We start from the raw sequence: 17,579 nt of genomic DNA, 5'->3' as shown, positions 1-17,579 counted from the left end.
CCCTCTGTTTTTCCACTCCCCCCCTTTTAGTAGCTTCTTTAAACAGTGTTTTTTCTGTGACAGCTGTTCTCTCCTAGCAAATTCTCCATTCTTTGCTCTTCCCCCATCTGCATTAAGCCTGTGGTCAACCCAGGAATCTGTATTTAATAAAAGAGTCCCTTATTTCTTTTGACCAAAAAGTCCTCCGCTTATGACAAGGATTCACTATTACAAACACACTTGGCTCTAGTTGGCTCTAGTTCAGTTTTCACAAATGGTACATTTTCTTCCTTGCAGTATGTTAAAAACATAACTTTTATTTTACTTAATTGGATTTAAAATGCCCCCCCTTTTTTTTACTTTGGTCAGAAGCATAAAAAGAGCTCAGGAAAAAGAATGCGGATTACATAATTTTAGTGGGTTTCTGCAATCTGACGGTTGTAGATTCTGAACTTCCATAAAGAAAGCATTTTACAATGCTTTCAAAACACACACTGCCTGTTTTGTCCATTTAAAAGACATAGTCTTGATTTTGCTTTGTAACAATTTCCAGGGGCTTGTCGTGTTAGTCTGTTGGTCTGTTGTAGAAAAATTAGCAAAGACTGTTTAGGATTAAAAACTTTTATGTTAAAACATTTTGCAAACCACTTTTTGCTGTTTACTGCACATCCTTTTTACAGTAAAAGCAGACTTTACAGTGAAATTTAAGGAACTGGAACAATTCCAAAGAGTTGTTCAGCATTTAACTCATTGCAAAAATGTTTGAAGGTGGAAGAACCTTGGGAATTAAAATATTGCTGAGCTATGTTATAAACTGAAACTGAAGCAGGTCATTAGGTGAAGAAAGGAACTTCAGGGGCTGGTCCTGGGCACAATGTGGGGCATATGACAAGATTTTGTTGAGACAGCTGAACTGTACTTTGAGAAATGAATCATTTGTGCTATTGGTATCTTATTTCTTAGTAGTATGACAATGGTTTTATATGGTCCCCTTTCCAGTTTAGTACATAATATAATCCTTCACTTTCCTTTTGCTTTTAGTTTAATTTTGAAAATGTAACACAAACATTTGATGACCTGCCAGCAAGATTTGGCTACAGACTCCCGACGGAAGGCTTGAAGGTAAGAAGCAACAGCAAGTCACAAAATAGGAGCAAATAAAGAAAATTTAACATGGTGCTTTGTGAGTTCTTAATACGTAGCTTAGTCTCAATTGGCTCTATGGATTTTACAACTGCGCAACAGACTTAATCCAAAATCAGCTGGAAAAGGTGGTAGGCACGACTGTGTCCCTATAGTAAGAAAAGAAAAGAAAGAACATTCTGCCAATAGTGTTGCCTTGAGCAACGGAAGACAATGCAAAGACTTTTCTTTCTAGTGTGGAGGATTTGAAGAATACTTTTATAATCCTTGGTGATTAATTAAGGGACAGGGTGTTGAGAAATAAAGCTTTGAGATATAAACCCTTAGATAAACCTGCAGAAAAGCATTTATGACAACCACTGGACTTCTATGTGAAGATGTTATTAGAAAGCAGTCAAGTAAAAGACAGAGCCCAGAACATTTAAACTAAGGCTTGGCTTTAGAATGATACTAATCTAGTATCTGGCTCTCTAAAATTACAGAGTTGGAAGGAGTGTGGGAGGTCAGCCCTTGCTCAATGTTGGACCTGCAGTGCAGGATACAACTGCAACATCTCTGACCTAAAATGAAGGCGATTCCACCACCTTCCAAGGCAGCCTTTTACATTGCTGAACATCTCCTACAGTTAGGAAGCTTCTACTAATGTTTAATCAAAATCTGCTTCCCTGCAGTTTTCACCCAATGATTCTAGATCTTCCCTCTGGAGCAATCACCTTTCCCCCCTTCTGTGGCAAACAGTAGGTCTTCCTTTCATCAAGGACCCAACCCTAAACCTACCTGAAATAAGTGTCCTCCTATTAACTTCACAGGCTTTATTTCTTGTCCTCGGATTGTCCTGTGCTTAGTTGCATGACAGTAACTCAGTGGGATTGAATCCTGAGGAAATCTGCACAAGATTGACCTGTTAGGAAATGTTTTTATTGCTCCTGATTTTGCTTATAATACTTCTGATATGCAACTATTCCTCAAATGAAGTTGGTCTAAGCTATCAGTTAGTTAGCTTTAAAACTGATAAAACATAACAGCCAAGTTTGATCCTGTCTAAAACAAACCTTAGCATAAATAACCATACTATATTTTAATGCGTGCTTGCAGTTCTTATCTTATTTGATTGTCCCATAACAATTGTACACTTGTTGCAATACCCCAATTGCAGTTTGATTCAGGGTTTCCGCTGTAGCCAGTGACTCTCAGTCAAATATAAGTGACTTCTGCATTTTGAACACTTTCTTTAGTTAGACATTCTTGGACAATATGTCCTTGTCCAACAATGGCTGTGAGTCATCTTTTGTGTTTCTTTCAGTTGATTCTAAACATTTACAGCCTTAATGAATGTGTATGCTCAAGGACCTCTACAAAATACAAAAACTTAGCAAAAAGTTTTTTTAAACAATGCTGACAAACAATGTTCTTAGAACAATTTGGTTTAAGAACTGTAGTAGCCTCCCACCCAAACCCTGGCAATTCGAATTATGAAAGAACCAAGGAAAATCATACTTTAGTTTATTTCAGCCGTTAGAATTGTGGTGACACATGTTCTGGCCATAGATCCTTGTGAAGCAGCTTGTTCTTGATAGACATGAGCACAACCATATGTACCTGGAAAGGGGGGAGCCTGTAGTCCAGCAGCATCTGAGGGCCATAGGGCCTCCTCTCTGATGTTGTCTTTTCCAGAATTTGTGGTACTCTTGACTTAGGGCAGAGAATAGCGGGCAGTCGGTTGCAGTATTGAACTCACTTGTACATCTCCTCAAAGACAGTATTGTTTGTTCTGAGAATAAGTGGTTTGGAGATTGTGAGAACACTACCCACAACTTTGATCCTCCTCAGATGTCTCTGTAACACCTAGAGCTGATTTACTGTTAATGTAAAGACTTTCAGGATTGGATGAGGATCTTTATCTTGATACCACCGTATATATGATACCATCTAGCCCTTCACAGTTTCTGATGTGTAACAATACATAAGGGACTTCAAGAGACTAGGGCCCTGTGGGACCTGACATCTTTCCGCAGGGCCTGCAAGACAGAGCTGTTCCACCAGGCCTTTGGTCAGGGTGCAGCCTGACTTCCTCCTCTGGCAATCTGCACAGAATTTTGCTTAACGGTTGCCATCAATTTGATTTTAATTAATTTTTATAATGAAATGTTTTTAGAATGTTGGATTATTTGATTGTTGTTAGCCGCCCTGAGCCCGGCTTCCTTTGGGGAGGGCGGGATATAAATAAAAATCATTATTATTATTATTATTATTATTATTATTATTATTGGAACTAGGAAGCAGCAGTATGTTGTACTACTGTTTGTAGTGCAACATATTCCAAGAGCATTTTGGTTTCTCTGGATATTGACTGAGGTCTGCCTCCTCTGCCTGCTAATGTAATTGCAGCAAGCCGCAGCATTCAGTGTCTCAAGGTTAAAATCAGTACATGATCGTTGCAAACACCAGATTGTGTCACTATTAATGCGTAGTATGAATGCTAAATGCTAGCAGTGTTTTTCAAACCAGGGCTACTGAGAGTCTTGTACATATATTTTCTAATAGTGATTTTTTAAAAGTAACTTTACAAAATATAGGGGTTTTGCTGAAGAAATCTAAAATCCAGACATATATGAAAGAAGCTTTTATCATGTGACCTAATAGTCAGGAAGGTGGTAGAAATACAGTTGCAGTAATTTTATTTTGTTTTCATTTTATTTTTGAGGCAAGAAATAAGAATTGCAAGAAAAAATAGAGGTATTGGGATAATTGCCATTTTGCTATTATGAGAAGATTCTATTTATATTAATTTCAAAACATACCACGCAACAGCCAAATGCTATTCATTTTTTTTTCATATATCAGTAGAGCATTTGCTTTAGTGCCAGTCTTTATTCAGATTTGCAGTTCAGGAAAGCAACACAGAAAATTCTGCTATTAATGTGGGAAACTGGGAAGCAGTGGAGAATGGTAAGATGTATACTGATATTAAATTCATTGAGAGCAGCTGAACTTCCGAATGTACAACAGACTGGACAAGTATTCAAATTTATAGGAATTCCTTGCCCTATAATGAAATAGTCATACACCTGGAAGACACGTTCCTCCTTTTTTGAAGTATGGTTGTAGGTATCCATTGTATGTTAGCCTATAGTGAATACGAAACTTGATACAAAGCACAGTAGATAAATAAAATGGGGATTTTAGGATATCCTCGGAAACAGTTGCTTGCTGAAGTAGTGACACGTGGAGGTGGGTGCTCTGATGCACACTTGGAACTTCCTCACTATTGGCGTTCATATTGGTAGAGGAGAAGGCTCCATCTGCTTTGCTAAAGGTCAGACACCCCCAAACTCGGCCCTCCAGCTGTTTTGGGATCCCTAGCTAACAGCATAAAGTTTTCTGGTCACACTATTTCAGAACTGCTGAACATTGAAACTTGGGTGAAGACAATGTTCAAACAAGGCTAAATGCACTGCTTGCTTTTTATTCCTAAAACCATAATGCTGTTCCTAATACTGTATATTGATTCACAATAGCAATTGTCACCAAATAGTTAATAAGAGAAGATTCCTAAACCTGTGTTGAGGAGAGAGAGCAAGTTGTGACATGCTCTTTTTTAATTCCAGCTGCTTTGATCTGTGTATACAGAAGATTGGTTACATTTATTTGGCGAAATAGCTCATCCTTGTTAAGTAACCTTGGGTGTTCTGAATATTTCATTTCCTGCCTTTCCTTTCTTGGGGTGGGCAGGCGGGGAATCACTTGAAAGTGATTCCTTTAAAAATCCAGCAATTATTCCAGATTTGAAAGGCTTGCTTGAACAAGGTGATAGAAATGAATGCTACCCAGTACCTGCCATGTTTTAAATGCAGATTGCAATAAAAATCCTACCATCATGCTGCCCATGAAAGTACCTGAAAGCTTCATTAGTGGAGTTCTGCTTTTAAAACACTGAAATTGGCAGGCTTCACTCCAGTAGAGCACTTCAGCATATGCTTAACTTTAAGCTTTAGCTTTCATGAGACAGTGTGCATGTTTAAAACGAAGTAAACACTTAAGTGCTTTGTTGGATTAATGCCCAGGTGAAGTGGTACTAGAAACATATCTCTTTCATACTTGACAAGTTGTCATTACAAGTTATACCATACTTTGACTTTTGATGATTTTTAGGTTTTTCTGAACTTAAGCCCCCCTTACTACTTTATTTAAATTATAAACTCTTCGTTTCCTGGTGTCATAAAATGATCTACCATGTTTCTAATCATTGTGGCGAGAACTTTCTAAAAATAGGCATATGTAAGAGGGCCAATGTCGTGTAAGGGTTAGAGGATTGGCCTATGACCTGGGAGACCAGGGTTCTAATCTCCACTTAGCCATGAAGCTCCCTGGGTGACCTTGTGCCAGCCACTGTCCCTCAGCCTTTCCCTACCTCACAACATTCTTAGAAGGATAAAATGGAGAGACGACAATAATTTGCACCACCCTGAACTTGGAAAATCTAAATAATTACCAGCCAGTTGCCAATCTCCTCTTCCTCCCTTCCTGTCTGGTCAATTCCTTTTGAATAGCTTATACCTCTCAATGTCTACATTATTATTTATTATTAAAAAGTTTTATACCTCGGTGTGTTCTGAGATCTGCAACTGCTGTTCTTGTTCCTCTGGCCCAGAATTGGTATCCGAGGTGAGGGCATAGAATCGATTTTGCAGCTCCAATGACACAGCATGGCCCCTGACTGTCCTGCTTCTGTGTGTCATGTTCCTCCAGGAGTTTGTCTCCTACACTGGGCGATCTTCTCCCTCTCTAGGAGCATCCTCGCCCCACATCACTGTTCCAGGACAGTCCACTCCTCTCTAGCGAGAAATTCCTCATCTTGTCCAATAACTCCAAGTGTGGAGAGGTGGGCCTTAAGTTGCTGTACCTTCCAGCAAGGCAACCATCTTGCACTTGCTGCAGGTATAGTTTTGCACTTTCTCTGGCACAGGTGCTGCAGGTCATTGTAGCAGCTCCCTCACCACCAGTGTATCTTGGTCATATGTACACTGTGAGACAGCATTCCTGTTTACAAGTCCTGGACATGAGTTCCCAAAGGCTGCAATCAGCTAAACAGAACTGCTGCTGGCTGCTAACTTCTTCCCCAGCTCACTTCCTGCTTTAAATTTGAAACCAAATGTATAGCCATGGGTTCTGATCCCGTCTTCTAATCAAAGGATATGGAGAACAGCATATAAAGGTTCTAAAACACACCCTAATATAGTTTCTTTATGCTCACCGGTGGAAAACCAACTACTTGTGGATACAAAACCAACATATAATATGTTGTTCCCTCCATACTAGTTTTCTAGTTAAAGGAATTGTCTTTAAAATAAATACAGGGGCATTGAAAAAAAGTGTGCTGTCACCAGCATCTTAAAATAGTATAGTCTGTTCTACCACTGCTACATGTATCAATCTGGTCAAAATTATTTTCACTAGCTGCAGTGTTAAGAATTTTCACAACTTGCATTGGAGTTCAATGATATGAGGCAAGTAGCTTCTACTTATGCAGCCATTTTGTGACTGAGAACTGATTGATTTGCTTTTGAAAATGTCTTTCAGGGTTTTCTAATAAATTCAAAACCCGAGAATGCATGTGAGCCCATAACTCCTCCACCTCTGAAGGACAACACATCTCATGAATTCATTGTATTAATCAGAAGACTTGATTGCAACTTTGATATAAAGGTAGGTAATTTCTCATATGTAAGGATTCTGAACAGTGTTTCTAAGGATTCAGAATAATCTTTAGTTTGTTCTTTTAAAAAGAGCCATGCAGATCTGGTGTATACATACACATTTCTTTAGGAACGTGTTACCAATTTTCACCATTTATGGTAGTTGCTTGGGTTCTACATAAATATTCTTTTAGTCATTTTCTGCATCATTGATTAATGTTCTGAATGTCATTTAAAGTGTAAAAATTTGTGCTTTACTTTGATCGGCTCTATTTTTCTTAATTTCACAAGATTTATATACCACTTGATTGTAATAAAACCTCAAAGTGGCTTGTGTCTTAAAAAAGATTGCATGCAGATACTTACCCTCAGCAAAATCAGTATTATCAGTGTTGCTGTTGTGGACCCCTCATTTCTGTTCTGTAAAGAAGGAACAGTGCTGGGGGTGGGGGTTGTGGGGGGTTGACTTGTATTAGAGGGTAGGATCATATGATTTCCCTGGAAGCACATTTATGAGGGCATACTTGATGGAGTGTAGCCTACTGTACATAGGAAAGAGTTATATCTGGTTGTTCTGGTTCCACCACCACTGGCATGTGACCCCTTGAAGTTGTTCATGAGGCAGTGTGCCCCTTGGACTGAAAGAGATCCTCCAGCCCTGATGTAGCAGGAAACAATGGTTTCCTCTTATGCCTGTCTGATCCGGATAGGTTCTTATGTAATATATAAAATGTTTTTGTTGAATATTGTATAGCTTTCACCTCATCTGTAGTATTGGGAGTGTGGGTGGAAATACTACATTATTATTTTTTGTGGACAAAGTTGAACCTAATGAAAAATTGTGCACGCCCAAATGGAAAAAATAAAATGAGAGTACCATATTTGAGTGGAGTGCCCCTAGCAGTCCATTTAAATGACTTACTGTTGGCATACACTGATTAAAAACCAAATCACCTGATGTTATGCTGCCATTGTAGGGATGTTATTGTAGCCAACGAGGTGCCCTCCATATACAGTGGTACCTCGGGATGTGAACGGGATCCGTTCCAGAGCCACGTTCACATCCTGAATGGAACATAAGATGTGACAGCGCATCTGTGCGTGCGTGGTCACGTTTTGCCGCTTCTGCGCATGTGCGTGACGTCATTTTGAGCGTCTGCGCATGCACGAGCGGCGAAACCCGGAAGTAATGCGCTCCGTTACTTCTGGGTTGCCACGGAGTGCCACCTGAAAGCACTCAACCTGAAGCACATTCAACCCGAGGTATGACTGTACTGGTTTCCCAACTCCCCTCAGCTCCAGCCAGCATGGCTAATGGTAAGGGAGGATGGGGATTAAAATTCAGAAACACTTGAAGGGCATCCCATTGTGTGGCAGTATACAACAGTGTTTAGGATAAAAGATAAAATGTAACATTATCTAAAGATTCCACTTTAAGATACGTGGAATGAAACTTTGTTGCTTAGTTCACATTGAATACAGTTTAAGGCAGTATGCCTCTGAATGCCAGTTGCTGGGGAGCACTCATGCTTAGAGTTCTCTTGCTCTCTTGTCCTGCTTGTGTGCTTCCCATAGGCATCTGGTTGGCCACGGTGAGAACCGGAAGCTGAGACTGGGTGGACCTTTGGTCCGATACAGCAGAGCTCTTCTCATGTTCTTAGACATGCTCTTATCATCTGCCCATCCTTGCAGTTGCAAGATGGAAAACTAAAGCATCTCGGTATTCTAGAAATAATCTAAACTGAAATAAACACTTTGCATTAGGTACTACACTGGTGGCTATAATTCCAACAGATGCAATGTATTAGGAGAAGGCTGATCCTAATTTACAAAAACTTTAATGACAGCAGAGAAATGTCTCGCAGGAAAGTAACTTTCCCCCTTTCTTTTAGTTTTGTGTAGTATTATCCTTTCCATTCTGGGGCTGAATACCATTAACACTATGGCATGCTATTCATTATTCAATAGGTTTCTGATTCCCATACTCCTTTTATTTTTGTCATAAGAGCAAGCCACTTTGAAGCTGGAACAATCTTGGAATAAATTTTCACAAATAGATGAAGGAATGGCATGCATTTTTACAGCAGGAGCTTTGACAGCCTTAGGGTTGCTTTTGTTAGATGGGACGGAATACTATAATGCTGCATTGCTAATGTCACCTCTGGAAGTGAGAGCAGGAAAGCAAAACAGCATTGTCAAATCAAAGCCTGAAATGTTGGGCTTGAGCAGGAGTGGCTAACTTGTGGCCCACCACTGCCTTTTAATTTTCAGTGCTTAAAATCCTGGGTAAATTACCTAGGTGTTCTAGGATTATAGTGCTACTACATACACCATAGTAGACAAAACTTTCTGTAGTCCTCCAAGGTGTGCATGTACCGTGTATAAATAAACTTAGTTGCAAAAAAACCATATAGACTCTCTACACATTTTTTCTCTTCTATTATCATTGCCTGTACTGTTCTAGTTACTTGGGCAAAAAAACTTGTTAATTGATTTTGAAAGTACTTACTAAATAGCAGCTACATTTGAACGAGCCTTGCACACTCACACAATTGATTTGTTCTTCCATTCTCATGAGCTAGGAAGTGTTAGTTAAGAATAGTTTCCTGCTACACCAAAACTGGTTATTGGTGGTTAATGGCTTCTAAACTATCTAGAATTTTAAGCCATGCTTTAAAGTTGGCTTCATATTCTAGCTTTTTTGGAAACCATTCCCCATTAATGCCTAGTTCAGACTTAATGGGAAGCTGTAGTTAATGGAGATGTCCCAATGTGCCAGCTCCTTCTCACCAAGCTATGTGAGGCATGTTCATATTTATTTATTTCATTAAATTTATATACCACTTGATTGTAGAAAAAGCATCAAAGTGGTTTACAACAATAAAATGACCACTACAAAATTTACAACCATAATTTAAAGCATGTTGTTGTTGTTTAGTTGTTTAGTCGTGTCTGACTCTTTGTGACCCTATGGACCAGAGCACGCCAGGCACTCCTGTCTTCCATTGCCTCCCGCAGTTTGGTCAGACTCATGTTTGTAGCTTCGAGAACACTGTCCAACCATCTCGTCCTCTGTCGTCCCCTTCTTCTTGTGCCCTCAATCTTTCCCAACATCAGGGTCTTTTCCAGGGAGTCTTCTCTTCTCCTGAGGTGGCCAAAGTATTGGAGCCTCAGCTTAAGGATCTGTCCTTCCAGTGAGCACTCAGGGCTGATTTCCTTAAGAATGGATACGTTTGATCTTCTTGCAGTCCATGGGACTCTCAAGAGTCTCCTCCAGCACCATAATTCAAATTTAAAGCATACAGAAAGTTAAAACCACAATAGAATACACTAAAACAAATCAAAACTCATACAAGCTTTCTAAACATACATGTAGACACATCTACGTAAGAAGGCACTGAAAATAATACAGTGAAGGTCAATGGGCAGGGAGTTCCAAAGTGTCAGTGCTGCCACTAAATGATTGAGTTTTTATAGATGCAGTGCAGGTACTATGTGGCACCTGTACAAGTGCCAGTTCTGCCAATATCTCAGCTTTACTATGCTGAGGTGTGATTGCTTGCCCAAATGGGCCCAGTGAGTTGCATCCAGCAGTTCCCATTATCCAGCGGAAAGGAGCCAGTCTTGGATGGAGGATTGATCTAACCCTGTGTGTTCGGTATAGCTGTGTTAAAATATTCTTTGTTGTACAAAATGAATAATATATTATATTCCTGTAATAGTTTATCCCACAATTAGCTCAACTTCAAATCTTCTGTGGTACGCAAATCAGAAAAAGTATGAAGCATATCTTGTGTGCTTTCTGATCCTGTGACATCAGCATAGAACAGATCTCGCCTCAAAACTTCACAGCTGAATGCAGTAATGAGAACTGCCTGTAGCTCATTCATTTGATCTCTTGCTGCAGTGGAAAAGCAAGCCGTGGGAACAGATGACAGCTTTCTCTGTGCAGCATCCAGAAGTGTAACCTATGCATCTCCCAAAGGATTTGGATGCCTGTAGCAACAAGAGCTGTAGGAATGTAAATGCCAGTTTCCTTTAGGGGAGATAATTGCTGTGACCTGGTGGTAAAAAGTGCAGTATGGTTAACCTACTGCAACAGACGAGGCGCCAGTGTAGGACAGATTCTACTGATGGATCCAGTTAGACAGCCCACGCCTAAAGAAATGCTATTGACTTTGCAGAGCACAGTTGCCAGGAGAGTTGGGTTATTTGTGCTTGAGAAATGCCTACTGAGCCCCAGGCAGGTTGTAAATTATCCACTAATAGAATAAGTAGCAGGCAATTGGGGATGACACAGAACGTGGGCATGGACAAAGTCTCCTGAAGTTGTGTGTCTAATAACTGAAACAATAGACTGAAAACAACTGCAATCAATTCTGATTCCTGAATGGAAAACCTGCATGGTTTGTTTGTTTTTAAAGGCAGCACATTTCCACTAAGTTTTGTTTTTAGAGCTCTTTCAATCTATTTAGAGGAAATATTCAGAAAACAAATTTGGGAGTTAAGTTGAACTTGTGAGTTTTCTGCGTATTTTGCTGGCTCCTTTTGTGTGTGTTTCCTCTTTTGTAGATCAGCAGGTTATGAATATCCATGAATGTCTGCCTGGTAGATCAAATGGTTGTTTAGACATCAAAATCTAAGCAGTTCAGTTTTGTGTTTATGTATTTACTTGTGAGGACTTGAAACAAAGTGTTCCAATCTTATCCCCAGCCCCTACCAAGAGTGCTTCTGTTTCTGCTCTAGCTAGATTGAAGCAGGAGCCTTGGAGTGCTGTTTAGGATTCACAGAAAACTGCTGAGAGCTTCCTTCGCTGTGCTTTATGATGCTAAAGGCTTCATGGTTTGGGCAGGCTGCCAGCCCTGAACCTTAATACTTTATTTGTGGTATAGCAGAGGTGGAGAAACCCAAGGTGGGGGGCCCTTAGAGTCTTCCCAGGCTGTACTCCCCTGACCACACCCCTCACATGTTCTGCTCCTTGGCTGCCTTGAATTGGCCTTCAACTGTGAAAATATATCTTGTTTGCCTGGATGGAGAGAGGTGATGGTGAAGGTGGTAGAGATGGAGTGTAGAAACCTCCGCCTTTTTGCATTGCGGGATACAAATTGCCCACTTTTGCCTCTGGTCCTGTCCACTACTGTTAGGTGATACCCTCCAGAAGGTTTCCCACAAGTTAACGTGGTTCTGTGGCTGGAAAAGGTTTTCCACTCCTCCCGTATAAATTAAGTTAGTGTGCTAACCTCATGATGCATCTTTCCTCTCTGGCTCAAATGCTCACCATAAGAATATACTGTTGGGGGTGGAAACAGGGCCATTCTCCCTCCCCCCCCCCATTGCACTGGTGTTTAATGGGCACCTTCAGTATCCCATGACTTAGCTGGCCTATAAGCCTAGACCAGTTAGGTTGTGGCTTTTTTTTGGGGGGGGGGGGTTGCAAGAGAAGCCACAGCTCTGTACAGCATATATTTAACCTGTGTTGTCCTTGTGAGAGATGTCGCTATAACTGCTGAGTAAGAGCAGGTGGTTTATCCAGAACACATTTCCCCGTTTTGCAGGATGTGATGGAGACACATTATGTGGCCGTGGCTCAGAATGAGAGATGGTTTCATGTGTAGAGAGATTCCTTTGCTCTCTTAGAGGCACAAGCCCCACTGAACATACCAGCATTGCCTGCCATGTTTTGATATGGAATTTGGGGTCAGCCTTGGTGTCAGTTGGCACTTGCAGTATAATGCATTGGAGCTCTGAGAGTATTTTAAAACCCTGAAAGGAAAACAAATTATTTAAAGGCACCATTGCCTTCTGGGAGCTCTGTTCTAGCACACTGAGCATTACACACTGCAGTTATTTTTTTTTTAAATTTTACTATTCTGCTACATTGAATCCTTATAGTTCTAATTCAGATCACCACATGTGATGAAGATTTAGGACTAGATTTTGAAGAGGCTTGGGGGGATTTTTAACCCATTTATCACTGTGCACATGAAAGAGGAGGAAATAATCTACAGTTGGAGAGGGTGAGGTTTGACATGAATGTGCAAGCTTCCAAGGAAGAGATTGCAGCTATTTTGCACTTCCCCTGGACCTGCTATACTGCTGTAGGCTAAGCCATGCTTTGACTTAGTATGTTGTCCGAGCCAGGACTCATGGCTTGTCTGAAGGAGACAAACCATGCGCCTAGGTATGGATGACACGCTAAATTAAACTAGCTTAGCTCGGAGCAGCAGGTGAACTGTGGGAAGAACTCAGTGGTGACTCCAGGAACCCTGACACAATTGTGCTAAGCCATAGTTTGGTTACGCTTATGTTTTAACCAGCTTATTTTACTTGGTTATGTCTGTGATTAAATTAGGGAGTTCCCCCTCCCTTCCTCCACCAGTGGAAAGCTCTTAACAGAGGAATGTGATCAAGCCTAACGTTTTTGCATGATTATGCAGAAACAGACTGTTACTAGGATCACTGTTAGCTATTTTTAGTGCAGTAGTATAAAAGTAGGACACCAAATTCTGTTGACAGTGTAATATACCTCACGAAGTTCCTGGAAGTATTCTACAGAGTTAACAAATTGATGTATACAGTGGTGCCTCGGGTTACATACGCTTCAGGTTACATAAGCTTCAGGTTACAGACTCCGCTAACCCAGAAATAGTGCTTCAGGTTAAGAACTTTGCTTCAGGATGAGAACAGAAATCGTGCTCCAGCAGCGCGGCAGCAGGAGGAGGCCCCATTAGCTAAAGTGGTGCGTCAGGTTAAGAACAGTTTCAGGTTAAGTACGGACCCCCGGAACGAATTAAGTACTTAACCCGAGGTACCACTGTAAACTATATACTTAGTCAACTTCAGTTGGCAATGCAGGGTACTGAATAGTGTACATTTATTAATGGTTCTAGTTATAGGTAGATAGCCGTGTTGGTCTGCCATAGTCAAAACAAAATAAAAAAATCCCTTCCAGTAGCACCTTAGAGACCAACTAGTGCACAAAGGACAGTATACTTCCGGTGTGGTGGTGTGATTAAAATGCTGGACTGAGACCAGAGTTCAAATTCCCTACTTACTTGTAAACTCATTGCGTGATCTTGAACCTGTTACTATCTTTCACCTCAACTTGCCTATTTCACAAGCTTGTAGTGATGATAAAATGGGAGAAGGGAAGGTGGATATATGGATATATTTTGTGTAGCAATTTGAATACTGTATGAATGAAAGGGAACTTGCTAATATCTTTAATATTTGCTAATGTTCTTATGTACAAAATGTTCTGAGTTATTTTCTCAGTTCTGTGCAGTTTTTTTTGTTGACAGCCATTTTGTTTGGCTCACAGGTTCTGAATGCACAAAGAGCTGGCTATAAGGCAGCCATAGTTCACAATGTTGATTCCGATGACCTCATTAGCATGGGATCTCAAGACAGTAAGTACAGGTATCTTGCTTGATGACATTCTCCCACTCTTTGCAACAATCAAAAACAGAAGCTTCAGAATGTGTTCAATTCAAATGAAAATTTGTTTAATTCCAACTTAGCCAGTTGGAAGTAACATTTTCAGTCCTACTAATGTTTTGAAGATTGTAAGCCTGTCAGACGTTTAGTCCTCCTCCTTAAAAAGGACTGAAATCAGTAAAGGCGATCAAGATATAACAGTATGACAAGAGGGCATAATAGACGGAGTGATATATAAATGCCAAAGATATATATATATCTAAAATGTATGCTATTTTTGTTGCAATACCCTTTATAGTGCTGTGTTCTCCTGAGGGCCACTTTCCATAACTTATTTTCCTCCTTTCATGTTTTTAAAACTTTTTTTGTTTTGTTCTCAGAGTATCTTTTTAAAATCACAATAAAATTCAACAGGGGTTGGCGGGAACTAATTGACATGAATTTCTTGAATGTATTGATGGTTGTAGAGTACAAACGTGTAAAGTGTGGAATCCAGCTTCTGCAGTAAGAAGGCCAGTTCAGAAACAGTAACTTGTCAAAGCCAAATACCAAGCATTTTACGTAGCCAAAGTGCTCCATCAGATGCATAATAAAAATGCTGCTAAAACTTTTAGGCCTGGAATGTCACTTCTATTTTGCTTTAGTGAAGGTCAAGAAGGACACCCACATTTCCAACAATAATCCTTGTAACTGGGGTTCTGTCAAATACTAGAACCTCTCACACCCTGATACGCTGCTATAAATGGAGATTTAATGCTCTTTCATTATGCAGTGATCAATACTTTTGCTCTTATAAGCCCATGAGCTTGCAGAGCAGGTACATACAGCTGGTGTAAGTCAACTAGCAATACCACTAGAGGGCATACTAGCATAGTCTGTAACGGACATAATAAAATGTGCAAATCTTAGAAACCTGGGAACCACTGGCCCACAGAATCTCCGTCTTGCCAGGATTCAGACTCATTCAGCCTACCACTGCATCCAGACACCAGTCCAGTATTGGGCAGCCATTTCCAGTTCAGATGTTACAGAGAATTAAGAGTTGAGTATCATTGGACACCTTGCTCCAAAATTCCTTATGACCACTCCCAACTGTGTTTGTATTTGGAAGTATTGAAGCAAGGGACGAACGAGATACTCCGTCTTAGATTGTAACTCTGCTTTTGGTGTATCACGTCATCAAATCTTGCATTCCTAAAATGTGGTTTTGTAAGTGATTGGAAAATGGCTGCATAGGAACAAGAAAAGCAGTTGTGAGCAGCAGACTTGTATTTGCACTTGCACACTATTTCACACGTAACAGAGGTGGTGAGGAGTAGGAAACATGAGAGACATGTTTGTTGTGCAGCCCCTCCTTGCTGCATTTCCCATCATACTTGGAGTCACTTTTGATCGAGGTCAGAAATTACTGTATCTACTTGCTCACCAAGTTCTTTCTTATTGTGGCTGTTCACACAGAAGCAATTACACCTGGGTGTTCATTACCCACTGCAAGGCACAGTTGTATGCAGGCTATCACTAGGATATTCCAGACAACAGAGGGGACATGCATTCTTATTATGTGGTCATGGTGGGTAAGGATCATTTACATGTTACTTTGTCCATGTGAAATACTATTGAAGGAAATGGAGTTTTCACAGCACACCCATTCAAAAAGTACCTGAACAATTATTAAAGGTGCCTTTGCACAGTGATTTGGTTATATTCACCAATTGTCACTAGTATTATACCCATATATAGTAGTATACAGCACTTGTAAACTGTATATTGTTGCTCATCTTTTCTCCCTTTCTGTCCTCTCTCTTTGAACAGTTGAAGTTTTAAAGAAGATTGACATTCCATCTGTCTTTATTGGTGAAACATCAGCTAAGTCTCTTAAAGAATTCACCTATGAGAAAGGGTATGCAAAGATTTACGTTTATTTTAGTTGTTTGTGAACTGTTATTATCTAGTGATTTTTCAAACTTTATATGGATTTTTAAATCAATAAAGTGTGATTCAGATTTAAATACTTCAATAAAATGTGGCACAACCTTTTTTGTCGGGGGAAGAATGTGGATATAGGATATAGGCAAGAGTGATTTATATTCAGCTACCTTAACATGAATTTCATAATCAATCCTCCTTTTCCCCCCTTTAACAGAGGCCATATTCTGTTAATCCCAGAGTTCAGCCTTCCTTTGGAGTACTACCTAATACCATTCCTAATTATTGTGGGAATCTGTCTCATCCTTATTGTTATTTTTATGGTAAGTATTACCTTCTCTCCTGCTCCCCTTCCTCAAGTGATATAAACATACTGCTGTTATATTGCTGGAATCAGTTTAGCCTATGACTTACTTGATAGGGTGCTTCTTCTTTTTTAAAATGAAATCAGACTTTATGGTGTTGTGCACACTAAAGCTCTTAAGACATACACTAAGAAATATCAAAAAATGGCTTTAAAGCTGTCAGCCAATTGACATCCCCGACATGTATACACCAGTTCAATAAGAGATTCTGTGGGAATGGGTATTCATATGTATGCAACGAGCTGCAGACATGAAGTTCTGCATCTGTCGATATGAAAAGGGAAGCTGGTGTGGGTCTGGAGGTTCTTTGTACGCATCTGCTTCAGTGCCCACAAGAGATCAAAAGTGCATGTCCTTCTTTCCTTCTTACTGAAAGTTTAAATGGTGCCTTTCTCAAAATTCAAAGCTGTCGCTCCCAGCACTCAGTGCTTATCAGTTTGGAAGTGAAACAGTGCTGCTCCAGAATAAAGTAATGATTTACTTGGGGGACTCCGTAGGTTGGAGGAAGTTCATACATAGGTAAATTAAAATGTTAAAGAATTAGAGACCCAGAACAACAAGGACATGTGAGCTTCTAGAACTTAGGGATTGTTATTGCAGTTGATCCTGTAGAGCAGAAATGGAGAACCTCCAGCACATGACCCATCAGTGGGTGCACTTTGGCCCACAAGGAATTTCCCCCCGAACTACACCTAGCTGCCCATCCGTTGACATCACTGCTGAGGGATCTGACTGCTGAGGCAATCCCTCCATAAAGCCAGTTGGAGTTGTATTATTTTATGCTGCAGGTGAAATTGATAGTTTTCTGCATCACAGTTGACACAAGCATGTTACTTTGATGCCATGCTTGATTTGCAAGTTTCATGGATGAGATGACAGCAGATGCTCCAGAGACAAAACTCTTTTACTCGTTTTAGACCTAACTTTTTTTATATAAAATTCTTTGAAGATACCATGTTTTAGGCTATACCCAGTGATTTTTTTCTGAGTACTGCTGTTATGTTGAAGACACAGCAGCTTTAATTAGATTGAT

At 40.1% G+C, this 17,579-nt stretch overlaps 1 protein-coding gene and 1 long non-coding RNA gene across 4 annotated transcripts in view; one reads left to right on the top strand and one right to left on the bottom strand.

Moving 5' to 3' along the window:
* LOC309369976 overlaps nucleotides 1–17,579 on the bottom strand; it is a 260,636-nt gene that overhangs the window by 140,110 nt on the left and 102,947 nt on the right. The gene's annotated exons all lie outside the window — the stretch shown is intronic.
* The window catches only part of RNF13 (ring finger protein 13), a 46,402-nt gene that overhangs the window by 13,263 nt on the left and 15,560 nt on the right, over nucleotides 1–17,579 (top strand). For all 3 annotated transcript variants that reach the window (XM_081911302.1, XM_081911303.1, XM_081911304.1), the window contains exons 3-7: nucleotides 1,021–1,101; nucleotides 6,703–6,828; nucleotides 14,140–14,227; nucleotides 16,068–16,155; nucleotides 16,399–16,504. In XM_081911302.1, the coding sequence (XP_081767428.1) occupies nucleotides 1,021–1,101; nucleotides 6,703–6,828; nucleotides 14,140–14,227; nucleotides 16,068–16,155; nucleotides 16,399–16,504 (489 nt within the window). The remainder of the gene's footprint in view (nucleotides 1–1,020; nucleotides 1,102–6,702; nucleotides 6,829–14,139; nucleotides 14,228–16,067; nucleotides 16,156–16,398; nucleotides 16,505–17,579) is intronic.

This window comes from Podarcis melisellensis, assembly GCF_964234715.1.
Source record: "Podarcis melisellensis genome assembly, chromosome: 5".
NCBI classification, from domain to species: domain Eukaryota; kingdom Metazoa; phylum Chordata; class Lepidosauria; order Squamata; family Lacertidae; genus Podarcis; species Podarcis melisellensis.
Note: the sequence above shows the minus strand (reverse complement) of the source record. Positions and strands in the feature narration are given on the sequence as shown.